This window comes from Gymnodraco acuticeps, unplaced genomic scaffold (genome assembly GCF_902827175.1).
Source record: "Gymnodraco acuticeps unplaced genomic scaffold, fGymAcu1.1, whole genome shotgun sequence".
NCBI classification, from domain to species: Eukaryota; Metazoa; Chordata; class Actinopteri; order Perciformes; family Bathydraconidae; genus Gymnodraco; species Gymnodraco acuticeps.
Window position 1 is genome coordinate 36,568 of NW_022990147.1, and position 24,714 is coordinate 61,281.

Sequence of the window (24,714 nt, forward strand, 5' to 3'; positions counted from 1 at the left end):
CCTGGGCCCGCTTCCGGCCTGCAACCCCTGCCACCTGATCCCACGGCGGCTGGAGCATTTCCAGGAGTGATATGCCTCGCCGGAAGAGGCGGAGGACCCGGACCTTGAGGTGGTGGAGATGCAGGAGCACAATGACGGAGTGCCCTTTGTGTTCGCCATGCCAGCGGACCGGGCGGCCCCTTTCGTCGGGGAGAGGGACGACGACGACACCTCGGTGTCCGATGCTTCCGGCGGCCTCCAGGAGGGTCCGCAGCACAGGTCTGCGCGGCAGGACTTCCCGGTGGTGATGGCTATGGTGGCGGAGCGCGTAGGCTTACCGCTCCCTCCACCGCTGTCAGCGAGGCCGGTGAGCCGGCCTTTGTTTCGCCCCCTTTGCCAGACATCTGGCTGTGTTTTCCGAGCACACTTTTCTCGAGGTAAGCGCGTCAGAGTGTGCTCTGTCAGCCGCAGCCCCAACTTCTCCATGGTTAACGGCCCGTCCACACTACAGCGTCGACAGCTTCAATCTGCCCATTCACTTTGAATGGGGTGACGTCACGTTGCCGCTTTTTTTCGCCGAACTGAATTGTGGGTAGCATAGCGGTCCGTCTCCGCCGTAGCCAGCGCTAGCCAATCAAATCCCGTTTCGGAAAATCTGACAGCTCAAGCCGTAGCCAATCAAACCGCGTCTAAGCTGGGAGAGATATCCCGGCGTTCATTTCTATATTTCAAAAAAAGATGGAGGAGAAACTAATTATCGCCGTAGCAAATCACCCGGTTTTGTATGACCAGACCCTCTTCACCTACCGGGATACAAACCGGAAGAACCAGGCATGGAGGGAGGTGACAGAGACAGTGGGTGAAACTGGTAGGTTTTCGCCTGTTTGGGGAGTTTATATATATATATTGCTCCCATAAAATCCCCGGGGGTTTTTGCTTTGTATGTCGGGGGCGGGAGATTCATGTGATTGGTTGTTGGTCGCGTTGCTTGAATAACATCCCCAAGCTTCAGACACGCCCAGCTCCAAGCTTTTTTTGAAGCTGTAGTGTGGACGCTCCGTAAGACCGAGGGTGAGATGAGTGAGGCTCAGCGGCTGCTAACCAGAAAGCCGGTCAGGGACAGTGAGGTGGAACGGTGTTGTTGGACGACAGCGCGTGTATACACATCGGGGCTGTGAGAGATATAACGAGGGTTTACGTATGGTAACCCTTGTTATATAAGCACAGGCGGAGCCCTCTACTCGGGGCCCCGTCTGTCCTATGCTGCTTGCTGAAAAGAAGTGTAGGAAGACAGTCAGTAGACGAGGCCTGCTTTTATACGGTGGGATGCGCGCGCATTCAGGTAGGCCCGACCCGGGGCCGACTACGCCTATAGAAGTCTCAGTGGATGAATGCTTGCATGAAGGGGTAGAGTCCAGTAGAGAGCTCCGCCTGTGCTTATATAACAAGGGTTACAATACATAACCTCTCGTTTCACTCAATCTAATTACTTTAAATGTGAGCTAGTCTACCACAAACCTAACGACAACATCAATCTATCAGGCGAGGTAACCATAGAAACAAAACGTAACTAGCTGTTTTGATCACAAGGCTCTGCGTCCAACCTGGCAGTAAGCAAAGAGCAAATGGCATACCATGTAAATACAGCTTAATACAGCGAGCAGCTCTCTTTCATTTCATTTTCATTTCAATCTTTAAAAACAGATAAAAAAAATAACAAATGTGAAAAACAGAATACCTCATTATAGCAGCCCCATTATCGCAATAAGGATGTTTTCGTTTTGTACATATAGCCAACGAGTAAAGAGAAGCTTGTTAAAGTAGCTGAAATACGAAACAGATCATTTGGTTTAAAACAAAGTCTAAATGCAAAGAGTGATTGACAATAAGCCGATCACATGTGGTTAAGAATGTAATGAAAACCTCCTAGAGTCTTGCCAACAACCTTTGGTACATCTCTATCCACCTCATATCCTGTCTATTAGTTTACTAAAAAGTATAAAATGCCAAAAAATGCCTGCAACCCAGTTCAACTGTACACTCAGCATCAGTGGCGGCCGGCCCATAGGGGCGCTAGGGGCGCCGCCCACCCTCTTCCCACATGTTTGATTGTCATTAAAAATGTAAAATAAATAAAAAAATATATTTAAAAAAATATTTTTTTATTTGTAATGAACAAGGTAAATATTATATAGTTGGTATCAGTAAAATGTATCATCTACAATAAAATCTCGTTTAAAATTGTTTTACGATATCTAAAGTTACTGATAAGTCACATGTTTCCTGCCTGGCCGCAGCGTGCATCATTACCCTCTCTCGTCCGGGCGGTAGAAAGGAGCCCTCAGCCAGAGCAGCAGCAGCCAACAAGCTGACTGTTGCTATCTGTATACTATGCCGCCGAAACATAATTTCAGCCAATCAGCGTCGTCAGATCCGATGCTCAAAGGGCGCCGTGTCAGCGCCCTGGCCTGTGTGTCTGTGAGTTGTTTGGACTCGTATCCAAGGTGACGCTACAGTAGTTGTCGAGGATGGCTGCGTCTCGGTGCTAGTGGATCGCCGGAGCTGTATATTAACATTTACATGCTTATTGTAGTTGTGCCTGTGGCACCATGGAGCATATGTGTGGGCTGGACCTGTATTTTACAGGAAAGGAGTGAGCAGAGGGTGGAGTTGTCGATTCTTGTTCAGTTTTCATCTTCCTCACCCTCTCAAACTTTGAGTTGCGCGGGCTACTAAAGAGACGCGCTACCATGGACACCAAACAATGGTGTAGCTGTATTAAAGTCCGAGTGGAAACAGTCGTGAGTAAATCTGATTTTGTCAGAAATCGGGAGAAATATGACTCCGGGAGGAAACCGGGGAGAGGGCAATGAAATCGGGAGTCTCCCGCGAAAATCGGGAGGGCTGGCAAGTATGACACACACACACACACACACACACACACACAATGTTCGTTTTTAGTCTCCTGATTTTAAATGGGAATTAAATCATTTGAGTGTTCCCAAAGCACCAGTGTTCTGCAGTTTGTGTGGGCCTACTGTACTGTTGCACAGTTTTGGAAGATTCATAGCTAACCACACTGAAGATTATGGATTATCTCATATTTTTAAGCCTCAATTTGTCCTCCCCCCCCCCCCCCCCTCCCTAACATCACCAGATCATTCAAGGGGTCATTTCTCAAAAATGTCTTCCCCCGGACCGCCTTAGTATGGTTTGGTCCCTATTTCCATAGCCCCACCAAAAATATTTTCCACCAGCCGCCACTGCTCAGCATGCTGTTCAGAACAATACTGTGTGCAGTATCCTTTATGTCCTCCCAAAAGTCCTTGGAACGCGACAGCAAAGCAGGATGATTGAGGCACTCAGGAAGCAGCCTGCTCAAAGTCAGAGCAGCAGGATGAATCTTTAAAAGTGTGTTGTGCCACTTCTGCTGCTGGCAAACAAGCCGGGCTCCATTATTCAGCAGGGGAACTAAGCATTTCCTCCTTATGTGGGAAGACTTGGGAGAGAGACAGACTATACATGAGTGGAGTAAGAAAAGGAAAACAACAGCAGAAAACTGTTGGATAAATGTTAGAGAAGAGGAAGAGGGAGTGAGGCAGGGAAACAGCAGGATCTGATGAGCAGAGGACTCCCCGCTCACTGAGCTAATTGCCGTGATGGATCGGGCTTATTCCCCTGAGCACGGAGCTCCTGCAACAACGCCATGACTCTGCCAATCTGCAACTGTTAATACAGTTGTTGTTGTTGTTGTTGTTGTTGGTAAGGCAGCAGCAGCCCACTCAGAGCTAATATTGTAATACGGCAGAATTGATTTCTCAGAGGAAATCATTGCGGGAGCACCCTGGGTCAATGTTGCAGTTGATTAGTCGAGGTATCTTGTCGAGGTTTTAGGGAGTGATCATTTTATTCTGATTTGATTCATTCATCAGCTGGTTATTATGGCTTGGTTTCTTGCCTCTGGCACATGGGGATGAAGCTGCCCACGTGAAGCCATAGAATCTGAACAAACACTCACACAGGTTGCCCTCCTACTCGCTGCAGAAAGCAGGCACCCTCGCATTAATCAATACTCTCCTTAACGAGGCTCCCCTCCCAGCGCTTCAAAGTGCAGACCCACGCAGGCGCACACACAGCACATTTCTCACAGGGAAGCCCTGATGAAGTCACAGCAGCCTCCTGTCCTAAAATGGAGTGTTGCGTTGGAGCAGAGCGGTGCTGAGAGGATGTTTCATAACGGAGGAGACCCCTAGATAGCAAGTCACGTGGTCGGGGTACCCACACCTAATCACACAGCCAATGCTAATGTACACAGAGCGGCTCGGGGGGGTACATTCACCACCTGTGATTGGAAATGTGTTTGAAAGAGGAACTGGAAGCAAACGCTATAGTCTGTCACAATCCTGTCATGACTGCATTTTACAATGAAATAAAGAAAAGAATAACAAATAGAATAGAATGCGTAGTAAATATAAATAGTATAAATTATGTAATTTATGTTACATTTTCAATGAAAGATAAAATAACACAAAACACAATAAAATATTCATATAAACATATCAAATTAAAGTAAAAAAAAAAGTATTTTATAAAAATTTGAATTTAAAGTAAAATGGGTAATAAAAGATAAAATAATAAAAATAGAATGGAAATATTTATATAAACATAATGTGCAAAAAAGATTAAAAAAGATATAAAAATTAAATTGAGATATTTATATACATAAGAGTTTAATGTAACATTTCCAAAAAAAGATAAAATACAGTAAGAAATGTGCAATATGAAATGTATATTATTTAAAATAGGGGAAAGAAGGATTTTCTGACACTTGCTCCATTTAAGAATGGGGAAAAAAAACAATGTCCAATAAAATGTTAATATAATAAACATAGAAGTAAAAATGTGCACATTGTATTACAATATACAAGATGTATATTACAATATATACTTACGATACTTTGGTGTGTACCTCATAATAAGATATTATGCTGAATTGCACAGTGTATAATGGAGGAAGTAGAAAGTGTGTGTATGTGTCTAAGGACAGAGGGTGTCGTTTTTCTCATACTGATATTCTGAACAATCTGTGTTGTTGTATTTGCTGTAAAGTGTCCCTACTGTAGGCTATTTTTATTATATGTACAGCACTTTGGCTCGACCAAAAATTGTTTATAAATGTGCTATATAAATAAAACTTGATTTGATATGTGCATGGCCGCGTGTTAGAAAGAGCATTTGCTCGGCTTTACTTCAGATAAAAGCTACAGGATGACTGATCTCCCATTAAAAGTGGGCCATCAAAAGTGGCCTCGCAACATCGATTTGGGCTTCATCAAAATTCCTGTATTCCGTAATAAAAGAAAGGTCACGAGCAAGAGAGGGCTCTTTTAGTGGAAGATTACTTGTATTCACCTTCCTTTCTACACCTACACACACTAACAAGGTCACACACACAACCATGTGTGAGCTCACCACACATTTCTCCAGCCGGAAAACGTTCTGACATTTTCAGCAATTTGTAAAACCTCAAGGGGGCAGAGAAATAATGACTTAGAGTAACTAACAAGTGACCATTGCCCTTGACTAAGAAGTGATAATGGTAGAGAATGAGGGGGGGACTAAATAAGAAGTGTGAAATCCATAGAAGCCATCTTAATTACAATCAGTGAGGAAGACATAATGACGGGTATGATGGCTTGTTTCATGTGTTGTTCGAAGGGGAAAATTAGCTAATGAGGGCCTTTCTCTCGCTCTCTGACTTCCGACTGTCTCTCTCCGTCATCTTCCCAGCTCTTGATCAGCTGGCCTTTAATTTCAGGCAACAATCAGCGAGTGCCTCCGCCGCGCCGCTTCCTCCCAGAACACACAGCTCTCTTTGGATTGCCTCCTCATCAGGCTTGTGCTGTACTGCTCAGCGGAGACACACACAAACGCTAACTGGTTGTGAATAAATCTTGAACAAACCTTGTATTGTAACCAATTTCTTATTTTTTAATATGCAAGTCTAATCTCTATAATTTATCTGCACTTAAATCCTTCTCAAATAAAGGAATTCTGATTCTGATGTAAATGGTTTGCAAAGGATAACATCCCCCCCCATCAGTTTGTAACACTCACACTCCTATTGGCTAGCGCTCCAACACATTGTACATGATAGGCTAGGGGGCCAGACATCTCTAAGCGGTTGACCAATCACAACAGAGCCGGCCAGCTAACCAATCAGAGCAGACTGGGCTCTGGTTTCAGACAGAGGGTGAAAAGAGGTGCTGCAGCACAGGCAGTATGAGAACAATAAAGAGCTTTTTGAACATTAAAGCATGGAGACATGTAGAGACACTACATACTGATATACACCTGAACATCAGCAGGAGAGGACTCTTTAAAGTAGAGACACTACAAACTGATATACATCTGAACATCAGCAGGAGAGGACTCTTTAAAGTAGAGACACTACATACTGATATACACCTGAACATCAGCAGGAGAGGACTCTTTAAAGTAGAGACACTACCTACTGATATACACCTGAACATCAGCAGGAGAGGACTCTTTAAAGTAGAGACACTACATACTGATATACACCTGAACATCAGCAGGAGAGGACTCTTTAAAGTAGAGACACTACATACTGATAACACCTGAACATCAGCAGGAGAGGACTCTTTAAAGTAGAGACACTACATACTGATATACACCTGAACATCAGCAGGAGAGGACTCTTTAAAGTAGAGACACTACATACTGATATACACCTGAACATCAGCAGGAGAGGACTCTTTAAAGTAGAGACACTACATACTGATATACACCTGAACATCAGCAGGAGAGGACTCTTTAAAGTAGAGACACTACATACTGATATACACCTGAACATCAGCAGGAGAGGACTCTTTAAAGTAGAGACACTACATACTGATATACACCTGAACATCAGCAGGAGAGGACTCTTTAAAGTAGAGACACTACATACTGATATACACCTGAACATCAGCAGGAGAGGACTCTTTAAAGTAGAGACACTACATACTGATATACACCTGAACATCAGCAGGAGAGGACTCTTTAAAGTAGAGACACTACATACTGATATACACCTGAACATCAGCAGGAGAGGACTCTTTAAAGGAGAGACACTACATACTGATATACACCTGAACATCAGCAGGAGAGGACTCTTTAAAGTAGAGACACTACATACTGATATACACCTGAACATCAGCAGGAGATGACTCTTTAAAGTAGAGACACTACATACTGATATACACCTGAACATCAGCAGGAGAGGACTCTTTAAAGTAGAGACACTACATACTGATATACACCTGAACATCAGCAGGAGAGGACTCTTTAAAGTAGAGACACTACATACTGATATACACCTGAACATCAGCAGGAGAGGACTCTTTAAAGTAGAGACACTACATACTGATATACACCTGAACATCAGCAGGAGAGGACTCTTTAAAGTAGAGACACTACATACTGATATACACCTGAACATCAGCAGGAGAGGACTCTTTAAAGTAGAGCACTACATACTGATATACACCTGAACAACAGCAGGAGGAGGACTCTTAAAGTAGAGACACTACATACTGATATACACCTGAACATCAGCAGGAGAGGGACTCTTTAAAGTAGAGACACTACATACTGATATACACCTGAACATCAGCAGGAGAGGACTCTTTAAAGTAGAGACACTACATACTGATATACACCTGAACATCAGCAGGAGAGGACTCTTTAAAGTAGAGACACTACATACTGATATACACCTGAACATCAGCAGGAGAGGACTCTTTAAAGTAGAGACACTACATACTGATATACACCTGAACATCAGCAGTGAGAGGACTCTTTAAAGTAGAGAGACTACATACTGATATACACCTGAACATCAGCAGGAGAGACTCTTTAAAGTAGAGACACTACATACTGATATACACCTGAACATCAGCAGGAGAGGACTCTTTAAAGTAGAGACACTACATACTGATATACACCTGAACATCAGCAGGAGAGGACTCTTTAAAGTAGAGAGACTACATACTGATATACACCTGAACATCAGCAGGAGAGGACTCTTTAAAGTAGAGACACTACATACTGATATACACCTGAACATCAGCAGGAGAGGACTCTTTAAAGTAGAGACACTACATACTGATATACACCTGAACATCAGCAGGAGAGGACTCTTTAAAGTAGAGACACTACATACTGATATACACCTGAACATCAGCAGGAGAGGACTCTTTAAGTAGAGACACTACATACTGATATACACCTGAACATCAGCAGGAGAGGACTCTTTAAAGTAGAGAGACTACATACTGATATACACCTGAACATCAGCAGGAGAGGACTCTTTAAAGTAGAGACACTACATACTGATATACACCTGAACATCAGCAGGAGAGGACTCTTTAAAGTAGAGACACTACATACTGATATACACCTGAACATCAGCAGGAGAGGACTCTTTAAAGTAGAGAGACTACATACTGATATACACCTGAACATCAGCAGGAGAGGACTCTTTAAAGTAGAGACACTACATACTGATATACACCTGAACATCAGCAGGAGAGGACTCTTTAAAGTAGAGACACTACATACTGATATACACCTGAACATCAGCAGGAGAGGACTCTTTAAAGTAGAGACACTACATACTGATATACACCTGAACATCAGCAGGAGAGGACTCTTTAAAGTAGAGAGACTACATACTGATATTACACCTGAACATCAGCAGGAGAGGACTCTTTAAAGTAGAGACACTACATACTGATATACACCTGAACATCAGCAGGAGAGGACTCTTTAAAGTAGAGACACTACATACTGATATACAGCTGAACATCAGCAGGAGAGGACTCTTTAAAGTAGAGACACTATATACTGATATACACCTGAACATCAGCAGGAGAGGACTCTTTAAAGTAGAGACACTACATACTGATATACAGCTGAACATCAGCAGGAGAGGACTCTTTAAAGTAGAGACACTACATACTGATATACACCTGAACATCAGCAGGAGAGGACTCTTTAAAGTAGAGACACTACATACTGATATACACCTGAACATCAGCAGGAGAGGACTCTTTAAAGTAGAGAGACTACATACTGATATACACCTGAACATCAGCAGGAGAGGACTCTTTAAGTAGAGACACTACATACTGATATACACCTGAACATCAGCAGGAGAGGACTCTTAAAGTAGAGACACTACATACTGATATACACCTGAACATCAGCAGGAGAGGACTCTTTAAAGTAGAGACACTACATACTGATATACACCTGAACATCAGCAGGAGAGGACTCTTTAAAGTAGAGAGACTACATACTGATATACACCTGAACATCAGCAGGAGAGGACTCTTTAAAGTAGAGACACTACATACTGATATACACCTGAACATCAGCAGGAGAGGACTCTTTAAAGTAGAGACACTACATACTGATATACAGCTGAACATCAGCAGGAGAGGACTCTTTAAAGTAGAGACACTACATACTGATATACATACATACATCACACTTTAAAACATGCAGATTCCTCCCTTTAAACGGTTTACTGAAGAATGACTCACTAACATTTGCACACTGGCACATTTGGTGGGTCTCCTATTAGGGACAGGAGCAGAAATCACCGGTAATGGAAGCTTTTTTAGCTAAAAACCCTGCCGTCCTCCAGAGGGTGACATGAGCCGAAGCCACCAGGGTACGAGTTTTACATTTAGCCCGGGAGGAGGACTGTATAATAAGCAGGATAAGAGAATAAGTTGCACTGTGACCTTGGCTCCCTTTATAGATGACAGTGGCAACTTGGGAAGGTGAGGAAGGAGATTGATGATGCCCATTTTGCTTAATGAGCTCACGAAAAGAGGAGGGGGGGGGATTGTCTCTTGCTCAAGGTACAAGAGACAAATGTCAGTGTGGTGTGCAGTGCAGCATCCTCGCTGCGACCTACCTTGTACACATTAATTATATCCGGAGAGAACATGAAATCTCCTTTCACTCTAAAAATAGCAGCAGATAAGCGAGTCCATGCATAAATAAGGAAATATCCATGAGAAGACATCTTTTATATGACTTCATAAAGTCACCGAGATGTGTCAATGTGTTAACTTTACAAACCTCAAAAAATGCCTTCAGCTGCATCCTCACATCCTGAGTGCCTCAAACTGAAGTTGATGATAAGATAAAAAGGTCGCTATGGAAACAGTTTTTTTTTCTGAAATGTGGCCACCATGTGGGAAAAACGTGAGGGAAACACGGAGGAAAGCAATGGGGGAGATGGTAAGGTAAAGCTTGGTGGAGGAAGTGAGAATAAAATCTGCAGGATTCTCAAAAAAAACAGTGAGGGAGAGCGAGTGTGAAACCGCTGAGGCAGCTGGATGTCTCCGCCTGCTGTAGCCTGCGCTCATGGGAAAACACATCACATCTCACATCACATTAGGGAAGCGAATAAGGGGTACAGAAAAGTAAGGAGAGAACATGCTTTTCATCTGCCTTTTTTATGTTCTTGAGGGAGAGAATGGGGGCGGGGGGGGGGGGGGGGGGGGGGGGGGGGCACTTGTGTGTCCTCTCTCTTTCATCCCGTCTCAGTCTTACCTGGAGCAGTGCAGTTCTTAGATCCTTCACTCTCAATTTCCTCCAGGCTGCTGTTCTCCACTTCCTGCAGAAGCCTCCTCCCTCCCCATCTCTCCTGGCCCTCGCTGCTGGGGCTAGAGACGTGGAAACCTGCAGGAGGTTTGCCACAGTGAAAAGTCAACTTCTAAAATAGATTCAAGGACGTTTCAGTGCGGCTCAAACCTTCAGATTGACGTTTTTAAATACACAAAAAATTTGAAGATTCTTCATTTGAGCACTGATTAAAAAACAGATTTTCTCATAGACTTTGAACACACATGGATACAAAACACCAGTTGTATCAGAACTAGTAATGGTGCAATAAAAAGAATCGTACAAGCGCAATGCTCATTACACTGCAAAATGACAGTAAAAATCTACACTGTAAATAGTAAGAGTAAAACATTTTTACGAAAACATCAAGTCGTGCATTGTTCATGATTTAAATATAAAACCATACAAACAGGACCATGTGTACTTCTGAGCATGGAAAATCATAAACGGTAAAGAGCCTAATATGAAATGCTGATTTTTCAAATGGAGTTTGGGATAAACCTGTATTAAGCAGAAGCATTATGTGAGCTTTTCAAATAAATTGTTAGTCTATAAAATGTCAGCAAAAAAGAAATTCTACTTTTCAAATGTCAGGGTTTTGTCTTTTTTTGGCCATATCCCAAACATATTTAGTTTTCTTTCAATCATATTTGTAACACTTGAAAAGCTCAAACTAAGAAATGTTTGTCATCTTTGTTTGAATATGTAACTAAGGGATTGAATTAATTTGATTGCAAATACATTTTTCTGTTTGATTAGCTCATTTGTTCGTTAACTACATCCGGTGCCAACTTTCAGTAAATGTATGAGGACACGATCCCTTCTCAAGGTAAGACACAGATTATAACGCACATCATTTTTTTGGGTGTAAATGAATGATTCTTTTTTAGTTGAAGAGTTTGAACATTTCAAACCTAGATATTGGAGATAATGACACCGGGGAATGTTTGGCTTTTTTTCTTTGATAAACAATTTATCAATCACAAATTGCATTTCTCTGTCAATCAAGTTATTGATCAATTGTTTGAGCTAAAGTGTATTTTAGCACAGCAACATATAACTAAGTACATTTTACTATCATTAATAGAGTGGTGCAGTGTTGACATTATTTTTAGGCTGAACCGGAAGTTGACATAGCAAGGGCTCCCTCCTCACAAAGCAACGGGATGCCCATCATCAACGCTAAGCTAAAGGTGGCTAATGTTTGGCATTTAGCCGTCTAATTTGGCCACATGTTAGCAGCCGCCGTTTTAATGCCACATGGAAGCTTCAGACATTCACGAATGTGGTATTTAATAGACCTTATTTCAGGTATCAAAACCGTGTTCCAAGAAACATTGACTTTAAGAGGAGGAAACTGGAAGAGGTGAAATGCTAGGTTTGTTATGCTAGTAACAGCTAAAATAGTATAACTAGCTACAGAGGTGCAGGGCTAACTTATTTCTCTGTTTAAAGACTCATTCCTGAACCAGTCTATTGGACCTTTTTCTCTGTATAAGTTATATGCAAGTGTTGCAGGTAGAGAAGTGTGTGTCAAGCAGTTTGTTGTATTTTTCATGCACACGGTTGTCTTCTCTGGCACATTAAACTTTGATTCTTTATGTAATAGAAGTGAACAGCTGCAGGAGTGCACCACAGATGTGTCATTTCGGTGTACCCCCCCCCTCCACCCCCTCCAAATTCATACATTGAAGGGGGAATTTCATGATTGTTTCCAAAACAAAATCCTCTTGTGGGGGCGGAGCACTCAAAGTGGGGGGCTCCCACTGTGGCTACATCTGCACATTCTTCGAGTAAGCAGCAACACCAATGAATTCATTTCATACTTCAGAGAGCCCAGCAGGAGCACGGCAGCCTTTTTCACCCTGCCAGCCACAAGTCTGGCAGAAGAGAAACAGAATGAAAAAGCCCAGTTATTCAATGGTCCTCAGGGCATGGCTGAACTTTTCACCTGGCCTCACCTTTACTACCACACACACAGCAGCAGGAAGGTTTGCGTGCCAGCGCTCTACTTCTCCCTCCCTCCTTCCCTTCCATCTTCTGCTATCTTGCATGAAGAAGAGGAGTGTATGATTAATGCACCCTGCGAGGAGGCGTTGAGTGCTTCGCAACACAAAGCTCAATTTACCCAGAACTTCATTAAGCGCATCATAAATAATCAACTTTAATTTATATTCCGGCAAAGCTGATTAAGAGTTAACAAGAACACGATGGGGACCAGGGAAATGCATTAAACGCTGCAGTGTCATCCCTCGTTCCACTCTAATGTTGGGCACATGCAGAGAGCAGCACTGTTGCACTTCCATGTAACCAGGATACGCAGTGAGGAGGAAAGAAGGGGGGGGGGGGGAAATCGAGTCCCACTGATGATGCACAAATCATGAGTGTATGAATATTCATGCAGGCCTTCTGTCCATAGAAAGTGATAAATACATCTCACTTTGGCTCACGCTGACTCAAAGTGAGATGAGATAAAGGAGAGATTAAAGAGAAAGAGATGAGAAGTCAAAGGGTGCAGATGTTCGCTGTGAGGAAGGACTGCACTTATCACGGTATCATCTGATTGCACTTGGATGCTTTGGCAATACTAATCATGTCAGAACAGCAGGGACATCATGTTGGAAAGAGGCGCTTTTTGCTAGTTTGCAACTATTTGCAGTAACCTGTGTAGGTCTGGAATACCCTGGGGCTCATTGCCCTGATTTCACCGCTCTGCAGCTGGAACACCTGAACATACAGCAGTCTTTGCACCCAACCCCAAACCAAATAGTTCCGCATAGTTAAAGTGTGCACCTTTAGGACAGTATGGACACCTCCATGCTCTGAAGCCCATGCACGAGGACTTTTTAGGTCATTGGGTTCTGACAAGTTTGATCAGAATATGACTTTGCAGTCTTTTTTTATAAAGTCATGGACCTCTTATTCTTTCAATAACAAGGAACTCACACTTTTGAAGGATATGGGAACATAACTAAAGTACGATTTTACTATTATTAAACAAACTTTCATACATGACAACTTACAGTTCGTTTTGACATTGGGTGTGTAGTTCCTAAGTGGAAATGAAGAGTAAGTGGTGACAGTAGGAGTAGGGTGTTTAAAGTAGCATGGAATGTGTTTTCACTGTCTATACACTAATGTCAATGTCTGTTTAGAAGCATTATAGTCTAACCTGTGCGTTTGGGGACACACAAATGGCCAACCCAGTCTCACGGCATTTCGTGTTCACCAACACGATTTTTAATCTATTGATTCGTGTTCACCAACACGATTTGCCCCTTTTTTTCGTGTTGCAAAGCACGATTTTAAAAGCAATGTATTTCTACTGGTAATGTGTTTCGTGCCTGCAGGCTGCAGCACGTCTTTTTCTCCGGTCGGGTCGAGGAAGACCGGAAGCTGTGTGGTTCATAAAAACATGTTCTTACTCAATATCAAGCCACAGTTATTGCTTTTATTTTAAATCGTATAATTTCGGACTTTTGTTGCTGTCTGTGAGGAAAATAAATGGGGCTCAGAGCCTCAGGATACTGAAATCTGTATTTTTAAATATTTTTTTCCTTCTAATTTGTTATTCTTTTCAAAATAACACACTGTTATTTACTCACCAATAACACACAATTATCCTTGCTTTTATTTATTGGTTTAATTCCATAATCTCTGGCTTTTTTGGCGTCCGTCAGGAACTGAATTTCAAAATAAAAATAACCGGAAACAGACGTAGCATTTCAAGCGATTACCCAAGATCCTCAGCTATGGTTTTAAACTCGCTGATTGGGTGTTTTAGCCGCAATGCATGCTGGGATTTGGTGTTTATATGATATGAAATCCGGAAAACATTTTAAAAGAATAAAATAATACTTAATTCCGAGTGCTCCTGCTTTTCTCTTTGAAAGTCATCACATAACGGCATTGTAATACACGGTTCGGCTGCATTACATATTACAGATCTGCCGTAGTTCTTTATTTATAGAGCCCTGATGAGAAGACCTTTGGAAAAACTGAAGAAATGCCGCGCCGAAACTGAATACTTGACGTGGATAATAAATATATCAAGAATTAAACAACATCTTCAATTGCTCTTCACACAATACGTCTCCTTGCAGTATCAACTCTAATTCGGCTGACTTTTACATTTGATCTAATTCACAGATAGGTTATATTTACACCATAACGGTGCACAGCTGATATAAAAGGACTGTAGTTTTTAAAGATATTACTGATTTTGTTTGAATGTAAGAATGTAAATACTGAGTCTGAAATAGTATAGCAATATGCTGTAAAATTATGTGAAAGCATGCATAAAACTACACATCTTCAGATGTTGTACATACTTAAGTGTCCGACTAATAATACAAAGTTATTGTGGCTGTGTGTACCTTGTGTGCAACTCCTAGTGGTTAAAGCACGTTATTGAATTATTGTTTTTATGTGATATATTTGATTAAAAAAATATTAAGAGTACATACTTTCATAGGGGGAAAGTATAAATATAGAAATATAGAATATAAAAAATCAAGAAGATACTATAAGTGATCTCTACAATAAAACAGTTTAGTGCAGGATGTACAAAGATATTAATAGGAGGAGGTGCAAAACAGAAAAACAAATGAACCTTTATTTAAACATTAAATAACAGATTAAGGTCTTCTTTTAAATAAGAAAAAAACGTTGGGGGTATCTATCTACAGATAAATATTAAGCCTGACAAAGTACTTAACGTCTAATATATTGCTTTCCTGCAATGTTAACTATGTTGAAGCACTTATTTTAACTGATATTATACATATGAATTATACTCTTATGTAAATAGAATAAGAAATGTGCAGAATATGACAGTTTAATGGTGGAGGTACACACATATTGATAGATGTCTTGTAATGCACTGTTGAGGAACCTGCGACCCAAGTTTTTCATTCATTGCATAACTACACCGTAGTTGTATATGATATGTCAATAAACCTTTGAAAATCTTGAAAGGGATGTGCAAAATAGCCATAATATACAGTCTTTAATTAATTATTAGTAGAGAATAACGAGTAATGAATATACTTTATTACTCATTTCCATTCATGTCAATGCAGATACATGTTTAGTCTTCTCAAGCACCAACTATCAAATATCTCTCCTGATTGTTGGCACTTGACAATCACCGTACCTGAATTTTACTCAGGTGTAACTAAAGTCTGATTTAAGGGTTGTTTATATTTCACATAATTAATCAGAATCTGCAAAGTAACTCAAATAAATGTAGTGGAGTACAAATACCAGGTTAACCTCTGAATTGTAGTGGAGTAGAATTACAAAGTAACAATGAGCTGTCATGTGGGTATATAATAATGCTGCGCATTATGGACACATGCGATTTTCACCCATTTATTAATTATATGTTTTACATTTGATAACACCAATGTGTTTAATACTGGCAGCTTCAATTGTGGGAAAAACGAAAACGTTCAGTAGAGACGTCCCATAGAACATTTTGCGAAACACAATAGCCAGCATGTGTAGTTCTGGGGGGGCGTTCGATTCCAGTTTTGGATAGTCTGGCGTGGTTTCGTTCCATTTCTCACTCAATTTAACAAAACAATTAAGTATTCAGATATAGATATTTACTAAGAATATGTTATGGTCTATTTACGGTGGCCGGCAGGTGCAAACGCGGAACAACGGCCAAAAACGCATACATAAGCAGGAAACAGCTGCAAATAATTAAATGAAAAACAAACAAATCCTGAAAACAAATGCAACAAAAAAACGCTGCATTCACAGAAATGATGCAAACTAAATACAACACACAAACCCCGAAAACAAAGGCAACAGAAAAACGCTGCAAATACATTAACGATATGCAAAGTCAAAAACACATACAAACCCAAAAACACACAGTGCTCCAGGCCTCTAGGGGGCGCGCTACGTGGAACAGATTGATGTCTGACCAGACCAGAGGTCGTGTTAACCGAATATTTTCCGTCTATGACGGATTTTTTTTAACAATGACTGACAAACCTGAAAGCAGTCCGTCATTTTGACTGATTAGAACAAACTCGGAACAGCGCCAAAGTTTCCCCGCAGCGAGGCTCTGGTGTTATGCATGCCCTCCAAAAAGGAAATTATACCGTTTCCAAACCTAACTGTGTCGTACAAATCATTGAAATGTCTGAGTTTTGGCTTTATGCTGTGCACGCTCCCGCGAGGTGCAGCAGCCATGCATAACACGGCGCATCTGAACTGTCCCTCCCCCTCCCCCCCTCGTCAGAGTTGTGTAAAGGCCGACGGGTTTTTGACGGAAGTTTTACGATCCTGTCCGTCAAAATGACGGGCAGCGAAAAAGTCTAGCGCAACCTCTGGACCAGACATAGAGAGAACGAACGAGAGTGATGCAAATTGAAGCCGGAAGAGAAACAAAGTTTATTGAAGTGGACAAAGTCGATATATAAGAAGATACGTTTTGTTTTGATACAAAGAGCATCATATTTACCCAGCTAGCGTTAGCTTGTTTGGTAAAAGAGCTTGCAAGTCAAGAGACAGCACTGTGCACCTAAATGTAACTCTTGACATCATATAGATATATTAGGTGCAGAGAGGAGTTGGTTTATTGTGCCCCAATATAAATCCTAATGTGAGAGTTAAAGGACGGTCAACAATATAATGTACCTTGGTCAGCTTGGATTTATCGTGGCATTTATTCTTAATTAAAGTGAATTTATTTTATTTCAGTCAGTCATTTGTGTGTATGCAGGTGTGGGACATTCCAAATGTTCCAAAAGTGAGCACTCACAATGGACAACAGTTTGCCAGGGTAAAATAAAACATTGTTAACATATTATTTTGTGCTACAAGAAGCAGAATGTTTTAACAGTACAGTAGTTTGAATATATTTGTCGTTTACCTTTATCAGACCTCTCAGGCACCCACAACCAGCGTCTGATCGGGTAAGACTAATTAAACATGTAATTATACCATGTAGGTTTGAATTTGTGAACATGAAATCAATAAATACCTTTGTGTGCACTTATTTCCTGGGTAAAAATAGGATGCAGCACCAACCCCATTCCAGGAAGAGGTCCAGTCTGCCCCGGGTCAGAACCACTTCTATAGGTAAACGATGTTGACAGTTGCATCGTGACACAGTTGTTTGGTGTGTATCTTTATTTTACATGTGTTTGTTTGTATAGCCTCCAATCACAGTGTGTAACATTGACAGGAAGCAGAACAATTATACTTTTATACATTTCCAAATGACACCCACAACATCTTAGTGAAGACGATACAAAAACCACCCACAAATATTTTTCAAAGATCAGATATTGTTTCTTGCATCCATTTCAAATGTTTACAAGGATTGTGCAGGAGTATGACAAAAGTGCTGTTGTCAGTTTAGAACCCAATGTATTGAAAAAAAAACAGGAAGAGGATCGACATCCTTTTGTAAATATGACTGTCATGCATATATTATGTATTTGAAAGTCATTATTCAACTGTCTTCTCACTGCAGCAACTACACAAATCTGTATGCACTTATCATTATTGATAGCCAGTCTGAGCCAGAAGACACAATGGAGCAAACTGCAGAGGAAAGGTATTAATTGTTACTATTACCACTTAATTGTTCTATTCTATACATCTTATTACTAGCTTCATCATTTAATATTACAATACATCACACAGAACACCTGACTGCGGAGGACATTGTTGCAGAACTCTCTGCAAAAATAACAAATACATCTTGCAGCAGGTTCAATATTAAGAGCCAATGTGTGGGATGGAGCAATCCGCGGCTTCAAAGGTGCCTCATTCGACCCCTCTCATGAGATGTCAGTTAAGTTCACTGATGATGAGGGACACACTGAGGATGGAGGGACACTGGTGGTCCCAAGCGTGAGTTCCTGACCCTCCTTATGGAATGCCTGAGAATGAAGAAAACATCACGTCAGCAACTGTTTGTGCCCCATGGCGATGTGACTTTCCCAGCCGCTCACTCTCTTAAAATCTGATTCTAAATGTATAATGTTCTCTATAAAGATACAACTAATACACAATTTTTAATGTATACTAGAAAGATACATCATGTTTACCGTTGAATCTGTGTTTTGTCTGTCTCTCTCCTTGAATGTCTTCTCTATATTTGTTCTTGAGCATGTCTTCACATTTGATCACTTCCTTGGTGTTGGGATCAGGGGGTCACAGGTTCAAACCCCACTGCAGTCAGTATGTCGTTGTGTCCTTGAGACACTTCACCCCAAATTGCTCCTGTGGGGATTGTCCACAGTATTGAGTATGTTAGTCGCTTTGGATAAAAGCGACTAACAAGTGACATGTAATGTAATGTGAACAAAACAAAACTTACCTTCTTATATATGGACTTTGTCCACTTCAATCAACTTTGTTTCCTCCGGCTTCAATTTCCATCACTCTCGTTCGTTCTCTCTATGTCCGTCTGGTCAGACATCCATCTGTTCCACGTAGCGCGCCCCCTAGAGGCCTGGAGCACTGTGTTTTTGGGTTTGTATGTGTTTTTGTATTTGCAGCGTTTTTCTGTTGCGTTTGTTTTCGGGGTTTGTTTGTTTTTCATTTCATTATTTGCAGCTGTTTCCTGCTTATGTGTGCGTTTTGGGCCGTTGTTCCGCGTTTGCACCTGCCGGCCATCGTATATATATTTAAAGATAAGGCATTACATTAGATAGTGATAAGCTTAATATATACAAACACATCATTTATAGGGTACTTTCTATTGGGAAGTAGCTGTCCCCAACCCTGCATCTACATTTCAATTTCTGTAAATAACACTTAAAGGTGGGGTAGGTAAGTTTGAGAAACCGGCTCGAGATACACTTGTTATATTCCATGGAATGCTCTTAACATCCCGATAACAATGAATATCTGAGGTGCTTTGACAAAAAATCCATTAAAAAATGTCATCTGTGGAAGCTGTAGCGCTGTAAAAAGTACAACCAATCATTTTAGCCGGCCCGGGTAAAGTAACTGGATGGCCTACCTGCCTGTCAGCCTTCCATCTGTGCACAAACTTATCTCGTGCCCTCATTGGTCATGTGTGCGTTCGTGTGTGTATGGAGGAGGGGCTCTGTGAGGAAGTGGCAGATTTTTTCCGGTTGTGTATTTTCAAATTCTAGCGCACTCCAGCTGGTTTCTCCAAAATTACCTACCCCACCTTTAAAACATTTTAATTTATTTTTGTTCAATGGTGTCTTTATGATTACATTCAAACAGAAGTTGGAATATTTAGGGCCTGAGCATGGAGCGCTAGGACCCAACGGCGTCCTAGCACGAAGTGCGAGGAACCTATTGTTATCCTAGGTATTATTATTATCAGTCGCCATGTTTCCTCTTTTTGAGGGCTTTAGGACGCTCAAAAAGTTGTATAATTTTGCACGGACGCCAGGACCGGTAAAAATTGCAACATTCTGGAGTCAATGGGTTCAAATTTGTCCAACATGCTCGCTAGCGCCACCTATATGTAAATAATTTTGGAAAAATTACATAAGTCGCACCGTAACTCCGAATGAACCTGAAATGTTGCACACATATCCGGGTGGACCTGCTCTACAAACAATCCTCTTGGAAACCCTAAACTCCGCCTACTTTTTTGTATTAGCATATGTTACGTGCCGTAGTGTTTGTGTGGTCGTGTGTGTGTTTTCCTCTCTCTCCCTCTGATTGTCCCCAGGTGCAGCCTCTCTCCAGGTGCTCCTAATCGACAATCAGAGCTTCCATATAGGACCGGAGGAGGATGGCAGTGGGAGGCCTTTTCTCTCCTTCTCATCTGGCTGCATGTGTGCGGCATGTCTCTCTATGAGATCCAGCATAGTGTGTGTTATTTATTGCAAGTTTGTTTTGGTAATTTGGCTGGTGAGCCGCCTTACTTATTCACCAATTAAAACCTCACTTAAACTCCGTCAGCATTCAGTTTCCTCTCCCTTTTTCTCTCGTCCGGCTATCTTGTGTGTCGCTACTTCCCTTGGTACCCCTAGATATACAAGGGAACGTAACATGGGGGCTCGTCCAATCTTTGAGACAAAGAGTGAGTATTTGGTTGTTGGTTAGTGTTGATATGGTGTTTGGTGGTGAGCAGTAGTGTATATAAGTGTAGAATTGGCTGTGAAATTATTTACTGTTGAACATCTTCCTCAGTTTAGAGAGGGGAGTGTCTAGCTGGACTGAATCAGTCCTTCCTTCAGGCACTCATTTTTATTTTGCCTTTTTTATTTTCGGGGGTAATCCTGGGTGGGGATTTATTCCCTGTTGGGGGCAGGCGATTCAGGGTTTCGGCCGCTGATGTTTGCCTTTAAGTCGCCTCGAGCCCGGCACGCTCCAGAAGATAGTTAGGTAAAGTTTGGTAGGCAGGATCTGGGGAAGTTTGTAAATAAATAAATAATAATATTTGTAAGTAGCCGTTGCTAAGGATGGTTTTTGTGTTGGAGCAGTTTGTGGCCAGTCCTACTGTGGGTCAGCTAGACGGGTGCAGGAAGGTTGATTTACGGTTAGTTGCTGACCATTATCATGTTTCTGTCTCCTCGGCTCTGGTAAAAAGTGAACTCAAGGTTACTTTGCTAACTGGACTAGTTGAGCAGGGGGTTTTGAGGCGGCCTGCTTTAGTGGAATCTCCTGGCACGGTGGTTCAGAGTGCTACGGAACAGGCAAACATTTTCACCACACCTCAGTTTGACTCGGTTTCGGCAGGATCCTCACCTACGGGGTCTAAATTAGATGCCAGGGTAAAAGTGCGTATGGCTATTCTCCAGTGTGAGAGGGAGGAGCGTGAGCGAGAGGTTCAGCTCAGGAGGGAGCTGGAGATCAGGAAGTTGGAGTTGGAGGCAGACACTGCTGTCCGGATGCGTCAGCTAGAACTCCAAGCAGCTGGGATGGGTGATTCTGCAGTTACACCTTCTGGTCCTGCTGCCTCCTTTGACGTGAGCAGGCATATTTCTTTGGTCCCTGTGTTTCGGGAATCAGAGGTGGAAGTCTATTTTGGTGCATTTGAGCGCATTGCTGCTGCCCTGCACTGGCCAGAAGACGTGTGGGCTATTCTTTTACAGTGCAAGCTAGTCGGCAAGGCTCAAGCGGCTTGCTCTTCTCTTTCTGTCGAGGATAGTTTGGAGTATGACAAGGTGAAAGGTGCTATTCTCAGGGCATATGAGCTTGTGCCTGAGGCCTACAGGCAGCGTTTTCGCGGCATGAAGAAAGCTTCTGGCCAAACATACGTGGACTTCGTGAGAGAGAAGAGAGTCCTCTTTGACAGGTGGTGTAGAGCGTGTAAAGCTGATGACATTACTTTAGTCTGTGAGCTGATGATGTTAGAGGAGTTTAAAAACTGTGTACCGGAGTGTACGGTAGTCTACCTGAATGAGCAGAAAGTGACTACCCTTCAGCAGACTGCCACTCTGGCAGACGAGTTTGCGCTGATACACAAGAGTGTTTTTTTTCAGCATGATCCTCCTCAGCGGGACACTTATCGTAGAGCTCCTGACAATTACGTTCCCTGTGCCAGTGTTCCATTGTTAGGTCCCAGGATAAACAGAGCTTGTCATTTTTGTCTGGACCCAGGTCATATGATAGCAGACTGTGCAGCTTGGAAGAGAAAGCAGACAGCGGATGGCAAGCACCCAGAAGGGGTGGGTTTGGTTACAACAGTGTGTCCTAGTGGACGGGCCACTGTTAACAAAGGGCCTGATGAGTGTTTGAAACCGTTCATCTCTACTGCCTTTGTCTCGCTGTCAGGAAAGGTGGAGGACCAGCGGCAGGTCACGGTGTTGCGAGACAGTGGTGGCTCACAGTCATTCATCCTTGCGCGGTGCCCTGCCCCCTGAGTGCTGAGTCTTGCCTGTGATGGCGGATATGGTGGTGAGAGGTATTGAAATGGGTTCTGTGCCCGCACATCTTCACAATGTCCATGTCCAGTCTGAACTGGCTACTGGTTTCTTTCCAGTTGCTGTGCTCCCCAAATTTCCTGTCGACGGTGTGGATGTCATAATGGGTAATGATATAGCCGGGGGTGTAGTGTATCCTCAGGGCAGTTATCCTCACTGTAGGGCTCGTAACAGACGTGTCACACGTGCTCAGTCTGTTTCTCTCCCAGGTCCCGACACTAAGAGATTGTGTTTCTTTTGTCTTGACCCTGGTCATTTGGCGGCGGAGTGTGATGCTTGGAAGCAGCAGGTGGCAGCTTCCAAGCATCCAATAGTATGTTTGTGAACTGGGTGGTGGGTGTTGTTGGTAACTGTGACCAAACACTTGTTTGGTTTTATGGGGGGAAGTGTTACGTGCCGTAGTGTTTGTGTGGTCGTGTGTGTGTTTTCCTCTCTCTCCCTCTGATTGTCCCCAGGTGCAGCCTCTCCCCAGGTGCTCCTAATCGACAATCAGAGCTTCCATATAGGACCGGAGGAGGATGGCAGTATGTGTGCGGCATGTCTCTCTATGAGACCCAGCATAGTGTGTGTTGTTTATTGCAAGTTTGTTTTGGTAATTTGGCTGGTGAGCCGCCTTACTTATTCACCAATTAAATCCTCACTTAAACTCCGTCAGCATTCAGTTTCCTCTCCTTTTTCTCTCGTCCGGCTATCTTGTGTGTCGCTACTTCCCTTGGTACCCCTAGATATACAAGGGAACGTAACAGCATAATTTTCAAAACAGTGAAATGTTAACTTCAATTTCAATTTTCAGTTTTTCAACACCAAACTTAGTATACAGCATTGGTGGAGGGTCAGGCACATTACCGTAGAAAATGAGCATGTTCAGACGATAAATATTGCCGCCATGAATCAAAACGCACTCGCAAAAAGGTGGGGCTTAGAAAGAAATGCTCATAACTCATCAACAATCTATCCAAATATCACAGATTTTGGTGGATAGGTTCTGTCTGTCTTTGGGAATTGCCACAAAAAAGCATGTTCATTTTGGACAATAGGTGGCGCCAAAAACACAACAAATGTATACCTCAAGAACGGATAGACGAATTATTATTAATTTTTTTTAGACATACTCTAGGGGTGACTATGAACTGAGATTTCAAGTGTCGCAACAAATGCAGAATGTGGGCATGGCCTATACATTTTTTTTAAATTGCGATAGCATAAAATGAGCTTCGGACGCAAAACTTGGGACACACGTCAGAGCCCCACAACCTTTTCGAGAATGTAAAAAAATGTGTTTCCAAAAAACTGCTCACTAGCTACTATTGTGTGGTAGTCAATATAGTTTCTCAGAACTTCACGAATGTTGGCACAGACATTCCTCATGGAATTGCGGAACATATTTCTAATTAGCTTCCATTAGCAAAGTCGGCCATTTTGAAAAATGTGCGTTTTTCATAGCATTTTAAGCATATTTTTGCAAACTCCTCCTAGGGGAATGATCGGAAAAATTCCAATCCAGTGACAAGTTCAGCCACTATCCAATATGATGCTAAATTGTGAAGCCAATTTCTGATAGCTCAATCGTGGAGGACGTAAGCCAACAGCGAATACACAATTTGACGATTTACATGTGGCATATTACTCCACACTACTTCCCATACGTTTTCCAATATTCACGAAACGCTGTATACACATTTGCTCTTACGAATCTGGACATATTTCAAATTGCCTTCCATTAGCCCCGCTCCCCCCAAAAAACTCGGCAATTTTCAAATATGTGCGTTTTTCATGCATTTTAAGGCACATTTTTGCAAAACTCCCATAGGGAAATGTTCGGAAAAATTCCAATCCAGGACAAGTTAAGGAGCATATCCAATGTCATGCTACATTGAGAAGGAATAGTCCTTCGCTCGAACGGGGAGCTCGTAGGCTAACGGAGAATGTACAAGTTATTGACCATGTAGATGTCAGAGAACCTACTGGACACCTGCCCGGGCTGCCTGACCACACACACACACACACACAGCACACACACACACACACACACACACACACACACACACACACACCCACACACACACACACACACACACACACACACACACACACACCACACACACACACACACCACACACACACACACACACCACACACACACACC

The 24,714-nt window shown here is 42.3% G+C and overlaps 1 protein-coding gene and 1 long non-coding RNA gene across 2 annotated transcripts in view; both read right to left on the bottom strand.

The window, feature by feature from the left end:
• Positions 1-24,714, bottom strand: part of LOC117546869 (sodium/potassium/calcium exchanger 3-like) — a gene marked incomplete at its 3' end in the record, with an annotated part of 64,690 nt that overhangs the window by 35,754 nt on the left and 4,222 nt on the right. Inside the window, exon 2 of the mRNA XM_034217225.1 lies at positions 10,612-10,740. Coding sequence (XP_034073116.1) covers positions 10,612-10,740 — 129 coding nt within the window. The remainder of the gene's footprint in view (positions 1-10,611; positions 10,741-24,714) is intronic.
• On the bottom strand, positions 17,753-19,587 carry LOC117546868. The gene is made up of 3 exons (XR_004569089.1): positions 19,031-19,587; positions 18,759-18,933; positions 17,753-18,590 (listed from the first exon to the last, which is right to left on the bottom strand). It is a non-coding gene; the product is annotated as an uncharacterized LOC117546868 (long non-coding RNA).